General features: G+C 40.8%; 1 protein-coding gene across 1 annotated transcript in view; it reads left to right on the top strand.

The window, feature by feature from the left end:
• Positions 1 to 1,568: 1,568 nt before the first annotated feature.
• LOC146173968 (venom metalloproteinase antarease-like TtrivMP_A) overlaps positions 1,569 to 11,710 on the top strand; it is a 30,796-nt gene continuing 20,654 nt past the window's right edge. Inside the window, exons 1-4 of the mRNA XM_084585307.1 lie at positions 1,569 to 1,832; positions 3,043 to 3,215; positions 3,392 to 3,481; positions 5,740 to 5,878. Coding sequence (XP_084441433.1) covers positions 1,787 to 1,832; positions 3,043 to 3,215; positions 3,392 to 3,481; positions 5,740 to 5,878 — 448 coding nt within the window. The 5' untranslated portion in view covers positions 1,569 to 1,786. The remainder of the gene's footprint in view (positions 1,833 to 3,042; positions 3,216 to 3,391; positions 3,482 to 5,739; positions 5,879 to 11,710) is intronic.

Genomic DNA, 11,710 nt, shown 5'->3' with positions numbered 1-11,710 from the left:
TAGCATGGGAGGTTGAATATATATTAGGTGGGCGGTAGAATGTAGGAATTTCAAGACGTAATATTTGGCCTGAGCTAGGGGATCTTTTTTGGGATGGCAGCTGTCAATCTAGTGATGATGACGATGTCCGAATATACTTTCCAGCTGCTCACCTTTAATTGAGTAGGCAGACATTCCAGCAGGATATTCGCTTTGATTAAAGATAAAAGTTCGGTAATGAATAATGAGTGCTAAAGAGGAGGACGAAGAGCAAAGAAGCAAATAGGACGTGCGCTGACGCTCGCAGTTGAAGTTTGTTGAAGAAAACACAGAATAAAATCCCAATACATGCTACGCCAAACCACACACTAATGAAATTCCAAAAATCAAGTCATGACAAGCCCTTACATATGACATGTTCAAAAAATCTAACCTCATTATCTGCTAAAGCGATGGATGGGTGTACTGACACATTCCTTATCTAAATAACCGCAAGATATGCCACGCCTGAATGATTTCCTGATTGTCTGAGCCGGATGAGCACACAATATATTTGTCCGGGAAAGACAAGATTGGCAGCGTTGACACCCCTTACAATGCGCAACCCGATTAGACTCTCTAACAAACTCTAGTGAACTCTCGTGCTCTCGTAACTGAACACTAATACACCTGCCCGTTTTACCTGCGTACCGTTTACCACAAGATAACGGAATGTTTTATATCACGCCCACTTTACATGGAATATAGGTATACTCATGCTTCAACTTGCATGTGTTTTGCTTGGACCTTTTCCAGTTTTCGTCCTTAAATATCGTACGCATTTTCGACAATTTATTTGGTGCTGAGAAAACCGAACCATTATCATACCTTCGGGCCAAATTTTCACATTGTGTTACAGGTCATTCACATATGGCAGGAGCACACATCTTTTAATTTCTTTCTGTCCAGCCCCTGCTGTTTACGCAAACTTGCGCAGATCCACCAGGAAACCATTGAGGCCAGGGATATCATGCCGTTAGATGAAGAATGTGTCAGTGACCCATCATCGCTTTAATCTATAATGAGGTTAGAGTTTTTGAATATTGTATGTTTGCTGGGTGGTCATGACTTCATTTTTTATATTTGATTAGTGTGGGGTTTGGTGCGGCTTGGCTTGGGCTTTTATTCTGTTTTCTTAAATAAACTTCAGTTGCGAGCGTCAGCGCACCTCCTGTGTGCTTCTTTGCTCTTCATTTGCGTCTTTAGCGCTGGGTATTCATTATGTCACCGTACTAACTAGCCTAGATGTCTCTTCTATTAAGGTTAGGCCAATGGTTAAGAAAAAAAATATTTTCGAGAATAACTAGCTTTGAAATTAAGAATGATAGGTAACCATGCATTTGACGGGGAAGATCACTGCTATTTCAGACGGCCAGCAGTCTGTTGGAACAAAGGCCAAGCTTGAGCTGCCCCATCAGGTGTTATTCATTTTGGCGACAAAGTTCTTCGCGGAATCGCAGGAATAAATGTCATACACGTCGTGCCATTTAGTTTTTCGGCATAAAGCACGCGCACTTCGAAAACGGTTCTAGAAATCCGGCGAAGCGATCCCTGATTATAATCAGTTTTGACGTGACAGGTGTCACATTTATGAAATGGCTAATGCTCGTTTTTTATAAATGTCTACAACCCTATCAGAAAACGTTCACCTACCTGTAACTCCGAAAGACCGCGACGAGTCTTACTGGTGAAACCGTGGATAGCGGACTCTGTCTTATACTGAAGTATTCTTCAGTTTGCTTTGTGCGTTACTGGGAAAATAATCAGGATGTCGTTTGCCGTTCTTATATATTTGAGCCTCGGAAGCTGCATAGGTATGTGAAAATATATAGTTTTATACGGAAGTAATTATTATCAACATGTAATATATAATCATTGTACGCTATAGAGGTGTACCTGCTGACATTTCAGGAATATATCGACAGTGCAGCAAGATTCAGCCTCATACTTTTCTCGTCTCCTACCTATGGAGAACATCTGCGCCGGTAGGCAAAATCATCTGCAAAAAATTACAAATGAGCAATTGGCTACATAGATTTCAATCTCAGTCTTATGAAAGAGAAAGGATAAATGAAAACCCGCCCAATACAAACCACTATATGCGTTCCAAATAAACTTAATTCTGTTATTTTTTTGCGCCATAATTATATAACCGGAATACATTATCAAAAGAGTATGCAGACAGGCATAAGACTGCAGGCATATGCCAATTTGATAGCAATATAGTGGCATGCATGCATAATGTTTGTTTATACCCTAATTTTTCAGTGCCTGACAGTAGAGTGCTGAGTAATAGGCACTGCAATATATATATTACATATTTATATACGGCGATAAGCATCACAATGCACGACATTCATGACAGTACTTCTCTTCGTGCCCAGGCCGTGGCAACATGACCCGTTGCATTGACGTGATCCAAATTTCCCTATGTGGCAGCCGCGCCGGCCCGCCTAGTATACCTGGCAATATAACCTACAAACTACAACATGTCGCACAGATTCTCGAGTGAGGGATCGCAATGTATGATGCACTAATTGGCTGAGGACACATAGGTTTGAAGTGTCATGCTAATTAAGCCGCGTAAACATGCCTGCATGGTCTACAATTAGCTCGTCTGTCTCCTGATCAAAGGCTCACGGTGGGTTCGATCATCAACTCAGATGTGGCGCCCAAGCTATTCAAAATTCGGCCATGACGTGTGATCTTGTGACGTCACGTGAACAGCCGAATGGCCGTAACATGCTTGTGATTTTTTCCCCATTCATGAGCACGCTGATAGCTAGTTTCGCGAACTTGTGTAGCTAGCGGTGTACTCGAATTGAAACGAAACGCTATAATTAAGCAAGGTAAGTAGATAGTGAATGTAGCTAATGGGCTGAATCCAATGCATTGTCTTGTGTTCGCGTAGAAAATGATAGTGATTGTGTTTCCTTCCACCATAAAAGGAAAAACTCATCGCTCTTTCAGACAGCTCGAACGAAACACGTGTTGCTGCTTGTTTGTACTACCTTATATTTGCAGCAACCAACCTGCAGCGAACCGTGTACCCAATAATCCTCGAAGAAAGGGGGAGCGATGCATCGCTCGTTCTGCAAATCGCAGAAGGCCTATCGCTATCGCTGACGAAAGCGTCCGTCGCCGCTGAAAAACTCCGTTTTCGAAGCTACCGTGATGGGAACATTGTAGGCGAATTTGTAAGCGCATGTTTTCTCTCTCAATTATTTTCTATTTTTCTCACCTGTAAATATATGCAATATAATGAAAATATATTGACGTGTATCCTTGCACATGATATGAGGACGACTGCGACGTAAAATTTCTTTGTGCTAAATGTTTAAAAATACCAGCGTGATGGCAATTTTTTCCTAAGGTAAACGGTTCTGAGTTAGAAGAAACCTTGTTTGAAGACAGAGCGAACATGGCCACCGTCTCACTTTCTAAAAGTCTAGGCATCAGAGTGGTGAGTAGTATTTACGAGTCTTGAGAGTCCTTGGTAGTGATGCAGGCTTACGAAGTCTGATATATTAGGAGACTACACATCTTTGAACCAATTTTGTGAATGGCTATTGCTCGTAACGTTTGCATAGATTTAATGCATGAGCAGCATCTATAGTTAAAGCTTTTCAGTACGAAGTTTCTTGCGCCAGTATGTATGAAAAGCCGCCAGTGTTAAATTACAATCTTCTCTTATACAGAGAAAATTCATTTTCTGACCTGGCAAAATGTATATGGCGAATAGTTCTATCAAATGCAAAAAAAGAAAGAAATAGTCAAGGATGTAGGCGACTTTGGAAACCATGGTGAATTTTGTTTAGGATATTTCATTTCAAGAGGCTGAACCATTTAAACATACGCCTTCTTAAGATCGCTGTCCACAATGTGGTTATAAAAATGTTATTGTATTCGGTAACTATTTCTAATAGTACTTTTAAAAGCCCTGCAAAGTTACTTCTAAGCACATAGGGAGTGGTAGCACAATAATTTCATAGAATAGTTTTAATATCAGGTAGTGTCACGAGCTTTGTAGTCCAAAAATATCTTAATAGGATAACGCAAGAGATGTATCCGCGAGTGCGTAGAGTAATCAATTACCCTGCAAAATACAGATCCAAAACAACACAGAAATCACCTCCTTTCCTGACAATGTTTCATCAGGGTGTTTCCTCATAAGCTTGGTCAGAAAACTTCTGAAAAAGTGAGGACAACACTCAGGAATTTGTCGCGAGTACTGGCATTGCCTCATTTCTGTGGTTCCTGTTTTCACGAGGAAGGCTGAAAGGCTCTACTCTTGAAAAATACGGCAAAGAAAATGGCTAGTTTCATTATATTATCTCGACTCAAAATCTTCCCCCTTGGCGACAATTTCTATATAACCGCCACTGCGAATTTGTAGTGCGCTGCTAGCGGCTGCACATTGACACAGGGCTTTAGGACGTGAGTGAAGATACGGTACAGTCGATCAGTCGATGCAGGCAAAATCTTGTTGCTTGGCTAAAGAGGCTTGCTATATATATATATGCTAGGTGATCTTAAACCCGGGGTACGAGAGCTTTTCGGGAGCTGAGAGTTTGGGAATGAAAGGGACATCACAAAACGCAGCGCAGGGTTTTCAAGACTGCAGCGCATGAAATGGGATTATGAGCCCTATGCCGCGCACAGAAGCTATATTTGATCACCTTAGGTTATAAAACCATTCTAGAAACTCTTCAAACAGTTCTGTTAAAACCTTACCATTCACATTGCATAAATAATAAACCTTTCTTTGAAACACGTGCGACCCTGACTCCAATTGAAAAAAACGCATAGCACACGAAGCAGTCGGGCTTGGGAGATTCCGTATACCTGTACCAACTTTGGCCGCCAAATGTTGACGTACATGCTATCACGAGCCCTTAATTCATTCGTTAACACATGCATGTAATCTATACATTTCTATATATATAATTACGCAAGATATGTTTAACATTTGCAAACAAAGAACAAGCAATATTAGTACTGTCACCTAAACCTACTTTTGTATATATGTAAAGCTGTCGGTATGCTTATATTGGCTTGGCCTTGTTGAATTTTTTTGACTGGTGTATTGCTCTGTAAGGGGCACTAACCTTTGTCAACCCATCGCAGACTTTTGTAAATATAGTTGATGCTAAATAAAATTATTTTTATTTGTATTAGTTTTGTATGCATTGGTATGTATTAGAACTTCTGCAAGTGGGTACGGCCGAACATTGTATAAGGTGTTTTAGGTACATGCATAGGTTTAAGAAAACCTGTAAAATAATTGTGTTGCTGAAAAAAACATACCTAATGAAATTCTCTGTTAAACTAACCAATTGAACTATGCTTACTCTCTGATACGAAGCATGACACAAAAAAAAAGACTTCCTTTCGCTTCTAATATGTCACATTTACTGCCATGAATCTATGTGAATAACTTAATAATAAATAATTATATCCTTATTCTGTGGAGAGAAAAAGCTGCTTGACCGGTTTGAAAATCGCATCATATTTTGACAGGCAGCAGAACAGCATGGTCCTCAGTCATTACAGAGAACGTCATCACACAGGTCTTGTAACAATTGCAACGAGGATGTCTTGCAAATAGCACAAATTTTCTTTCACGTTGCTTTTGTTAAAGAGACTGATCCAATAGCAGCCCACAGTATATTGCAAGCTGACATCATTAATTAGATCAACTGGTGTTCTTCCATTTGGCAGACCGGATTGCTAAGTCTCACAGAGAGAATTTATCCAGTGGCTGTAGAAGAGCGAGATTATACCGGCCCAATACCGCACGTCGTGCAACAAATTGAAACTCCCTCAGCAGCTAAAAAAGTTGTAATCAACGAAAGAAAAGGTACGTGTGTGCAATGCCTACAAAAGCGACATTGAGTTTTCAGAAAGTAAAGCCTGGAGATGTAAACTGCTCTGAGGTAAGAATATGCTAGTATATATTTTATATGTTTACATACGTTACATGTAGGTGATAAATATGTTAGGAAAAATATGTAATGAAGCAAAATGTGAGTTTGAACTCAAAGGCACGTACTTAAAAATTTTCGCATCTCTGACCGGAAGATGGCTATAATAACGTTTTAATACAGCCGTTATAAATGACGGGGGCATTCAGTGCAACATAATTCCCTGAATACTAGTAATCGACGTGAGCTTTTAACGGTACTATGCTAAGTAGGCACATTCAACTTTATCCTACACAACCATTTTTGCCGCAACCGAAGTCTGAATGATGTACCCCGTACGCACCCCTGTCGAAAGGAAATACGTTTAACTGTCTCAGCAGATCATGACTGTTAGAACGTGGAGGAATGTATTTATAATAAAACAACAATACATTCACTCAATGCCATGGGTAACGCTGATTTATAAGTTACGTATCTTTTGAGGTACAGCTCAGTACCGGGAAAGGGCAATACTACATGGTCAAAGTTTATCTCCTGATCAATTCGAAATCAGGGGAAAAGAGGTAGTCGTTGTGGTCCGATCCACATAAAGGAGGATACATACAATTATTGCATTTATATGACATTTATTGCCAGTAATTACGCTCACTCAAAAAGTTAAGAGCTCATCCTAGTTTCTCCTTACAGAAAGATGGAACTTCAACATGTCAAACCTCAAATTTTGTACAAAAATTTGGTAGCCGTGTAGCGAAACTCGGCTGCCGATTGCGAGCGATGCAGGTAGAACATTTTTTTACCTGGCCTGAACAGAGCGGAGCGTAATTTCAGATCAAGAGTAAACAGCGTGAAAGAGCGCGCGTCACAACAGAGGAGTCCGTCCTCTCAAGGCAGCACTCACGCCGCCTCGCAGACACATCAGTATCCAACAGCGTCGCTTTATTAGCTCAGCCTTGTTGCCAAGCACTGTTTTTATTCAGAATTGGCTACTGATTTTGAGAAGCACAATAATAACTGCCATAACTAGAACGTGGAAGCAAAATACGTGTCTCATTGTAAAGGTACTTAAACGATTTAGCCTATATGTATTCGCAATACTCTGGGTTCGAATTTGGTTTCTCCTGATGGTCCGAGCAGGGTGTGCTGGCAATGCGTTATGTCTTCGTGCTATGTATAAAACAACTCGTTTGCATATAATGAACGCAGCATAGTTTTTTTTAACAATAAATTGCAACCTAAGAGCTGACTCCCGCTTCCAACTCAACCTCACAAGCATTAGCAGACTAGCATATTATTATCAGAATTATTGCACTAAAACAAACGCGAGATTTAACTTACAAAATTTGTTTCGAGCAGTGGGTTATTTTGGACATATCAGAGTTCCATGAGAGATAATGCGAAAGATAGTTATGCGATGCACTTGTTACGTAAACAATCGCGTCAGTGATAGGAATGTGTGTGAAAATACCAAACCCTTTTATTCCTTCATTGTACCGGCATTGTCTGGCCAATTTGTGCATATTTAGTGCCTCGCGCTTCACCACAAACTGTTGGTTGCCGACCTGTTTGTGAATTTTTCTCTCTCGACACGTTCGTTGTAGCTGAATAATAATATTGCCAAGTAGGGTGAACTATCGCTTTTGATGATATTCTTTCTTTGCGTTATACAACTAAATAAAACGAAAGTGAATGGCCTCGCAGTGAAATAATACGGAGGCAGCCGACAGCCACAAACATAAAGGGCAGTACGAGGGGTCCATTTTTCGCCTTTATCAATGTGAAGTGTAACATAATGTTTATTTATTTATTTATTTTCGATACCCTCAAGCACCGAGGCATTACAGTGGGGAGTGGGCAAGCAAACAACGCAAGAAAAAAATTATTTTTGTTAAAGGCGGCACAACAACGTAGTTAAAATGTAGCAACACACAGTATTCGAAGCACCAGGAAGAACAGACGGGGAGTTACTTTCCGTGCCATGGCATAGATAGGGACCAAGCAGGCAGGTCACCACCTGAACAAAGCGGAAGCATGAAACGTCAGCCATGTCAGCGCGAACGCCGCTCCCGGGCCCACTCTGTAAAGACAATACATCAAAAACTAGAAGAAAAAACCATGCCTCCGGTGCGATCCAGAGGCGACGGCTGCGAAACTCTCTGCTTTCTTAAGTATTGATGCTTGCTTGTAGCCAACCTTCGAGACTATTCGCCAGCGCCCCCCCCCCCCATAGCGGTAGTCATTAACGTGCTGTGAAAGCGAAACTGTCACATAGAAAGGTATCTGACAAGGACGGCAGGAGTTATGCCATAACACTCTTACACTCGCGAGCATGTCAAGCTGCAGATCTGATGCCCTTGTTAAGGCAATCATCAAAGAAACTTAAGAAAATTTATGAACTTGGTTATGATTTTATCTTGGTTGGTCAACAGGGTTTAACGTACCGAATCGTTTCCGGCTCTGACATACGCCTGCATTGTTTTGGGATATTGTACCCCATAAACCAAATCAAACCAATTTTTTACCAAGGAATAAATAGGGAGTCAATAGCCGCTTACTCAAAGGAAATCGTAGGAGAAGGTAAATGTTTATATTGGTGAATTTTGAAATATAATATAATTGTGGAAATTACCGATAAAAACCCAATAGAAGAAACAAGCACATACGGCCAGTTTGAGTAAGGGTATTCCTGATAAGATTCATAAGGAAGTCAGCATGCCCTCTCAAAAACGAATATAAAGGAAATCTTGATTTCCTCGTGTTGGTCAGAAATATACGTAGTTAATGAAGATAGAGCGTTAGAAATTAGAACAAATAGAAGAAGACACAGCCACACGCTGCCTATGTGAACAAAACATTGAGAAAGATTGCACTGGGGAACCCTCTAAGGATAGGTTACATATAAAATGAATACCTTAAAGAGATATAATTAGGCGCCATGCGCAGATAGGCAACGTCATTAAGAGAATTGCCTATAGCAGAAGTACGGCTCGCAGTTTGATATATCAAATCCTTAATTGAATGTGAGTTAGATAAACGTGAACAACACTCATGTAGTTATGCTTGAAATTTTGAGGGGTATTCTGAGAGATCGATATAAGCAACAATATATTATGTCAGGAATCGACTGTACTTCACAATGATGAACAAGAATAAAATACCGCATCAATTATTTTGTGTAAGCGGCACTTGACTCCCTTTTTGACGTTTTGTTAAGCATAATAATTACATTAGCAACTTGATACACACTAAGAAATTCAGACGCAATAGTTGCAACTTAGGTTTTGATGCAGAATTAGTTTTGTGAGGAAAAACAGTGATGGTATTGGAAGAGAAAAAGTCTCGAAAGGCAATGCCTCTCACTCCGCCGGATAAACATTGAGCAATATTTCAACAAAGAAAATGTCCCTCTTGGGGCCCCGCAATTCCTAGAAAACTGAAAAACATTTTATTACAAATTGCAGAAAAGAAAAAAAAAAGACCGACATTCCCGATAAAATTTAGTAACAGACACGATATCACCTTTGTGCGCGAGCATTAACTTCGCTTTCAGGGCATATATGCGAAAATGTTTCATTCTCATGTGATTATCAGATTAAAAATTTGGTCGTTATATCTACTCTCGGCTGGATAATTCATTCAAGAATGGAAAAGAAGATAAAGGTGTACATTGGAACTTAACATATATGAGCAACCGATGTCCCTATATTGCACTCGCAGCCAGTGAAATCACAGCTCCCAGTTTTAAAAATTGCAGGTCACTATTCTTGCAGTATTATTCTAATCTGCGAAACATAAATCAAATATGACTGAGGAAAACAGATGTCAACAAAAAGGAAACTCACGGTTAAGAGAATATACCCAGAACTGTGGCGCAACGTAGACAAACACGAAGAGAGAAACAGAACACAGGAGCACTCTGCCATCTGTAATACAAAATGGAGCTCGAAGTTCCTCTCTCACACCCAGGCACAACTTCTTCCTCTACTCTCAAGCGCATCCCACTCATACACATCTCTTCCTTAGGTATGTCTGGACAGCAATAAATGTTAACCTTCAAAAATTACAGGGTCTCAATGTCTCTTAAGAGGAGAATGGTGAAAGCCTACCCTTCCTATCCTACAATTTGCCTCCCAGCGTAAGCCTCTTAACGGCATTCGTAGCAGTGCTACATAAAATTATCACTGGTTTACAGGAAAGAAAAGGCGAAGTATCTATCAAACGTTTTCCGGCAAGTGTATTTGTACAGTACACTATCGCTCCTGTCGCGTGGCGTTTCTTGGCGCGCGCTCAAGTGTGGCATTGCAGATGGCGGGAACGCATACCGCCTCGGCCAATCAGAAAGCCGCAAAGCGGGACACACATTGTCCACGACAGCATGAGCCAATGAAGGCTTTGCCCCACCAGGGCGGTGCAGTGGTAAGACGCCCGGCTACTGTGCCGGAGTACCCGGGTTCGAACCCGACCTCGGCGGCTGCGTTTCGATGGAGGCGAAACGGAGAGGCGTCCATGTGCTGTGCGATGTCAGCGCAGGATAAAGATCCCCAGGTGGCCGAATTTCCTCCGCAGCCCTCCACTATGGCTCCTCTTTCCACTTTCACTCCCAACTTCCTCCTTTCTTTTCCGGCGCTGTTGAGGTCTGCACAGAAAACAAGTAAGAGCTACCGTGCCTTTCCCTTCCTATAAATCAATCAATTTATAAATCAATCAGGCTTTCGCCTTAACATCCACCACTTAGACACAAACTGAAAACCCACCACACATCTGAAGCTGCAACGAATCACGTTCGCTCGAAGTAAATCTAAATGGCGGGTCACGTTTGTGAGTTTCAACGGTAAAAACATATCAATGAAACCCTTATTGCCATCGCTGGTCACCTTGATGAATCTGGTCAGCTGCAGAATTTTTTGCTTGTGGAGACGAAAGATAGTAGAGCAAAACCCATCACGTTATGCAGTGAACTGCAGCTTAGCAGAGTAGCCAAGGTTATCAGGGACTGCAAGAAAGGTTGCCTTGATGTGTCTTACCGTTAAAACTCACAAGCAGGTCTCGCCCTTTAGATGTATTGTGAGTGAACGTGAATATGATTTGTAGCAGCTGCAGATATGTGGTGGTTTTTAGTTTGTGTCTAAGTGGCAGAAGTTGTGCCTGTCTTCTTTAGGCGATGTGAATGGTGGACTTCATCTTGTATTTGTTGGTTGGACGCTACCTTAGATGTAAGGGTTGCTAATATTTATTGCTGGCTTGACATATCTGCTTGGAAAAGAAGAGTTGTGTGAGAGTGATGTACTTGGGAGTAGAGGGAGAAGTTATGCCTCTATGTGAAACAGGAAGTTCGGGTTGAACTTTGTATTACAGAGAGTAGGATGCGCCTGTGCTGTTTTTCTCTCTTCGTATTTGTATTTTTTTGCGCCACAGGTCTGGTTATTATGCCCCACCTCGCCGCAAAATCTGTTATTACAATGATATGCTTAAAACACTGTAAAAACAGGCTAATATTGGAAAGGCTGAGTTGGGGTCCTATTAATTCCATGAATTTACAATGAATAGAAGCAGTAGAAAGCAGCAGGCTCAACATGAAAACTTGAAGCAAAATCATATATTTTAAATGTTACATACCAATCCACAATTCCCAGGGGGTATATATATATATATATATATATATATATATATATATATATATATATATATATATATATATATATATATATATATATATAGGGAAAAGTTTATTCCTGGCGTTCTGGCTATATGCAAATTACTTCCTACCGCAT

The sequence above is a fragment of the Amblyomma maculatum genome, chromosome 11 (assembly GCF_055883805.1).
Source record: "Amblyomma maculatum isolate TAMU_Amacu chromosome 11, ASM5588380v1, whole genome shotgun sequence".
NCBI classification, from domain to species: Eukaryota; Metazoa; Arthropoda; class Arachnida; order Ixodida; family Ixodidae; genus Amblyomma; species Amblyomma maculatum.
The sequence above is the reverse complement of the archived record's forward strand: the minus strand, read 5'-3'. Positions and strand labels throughout refer to the sequence as shown.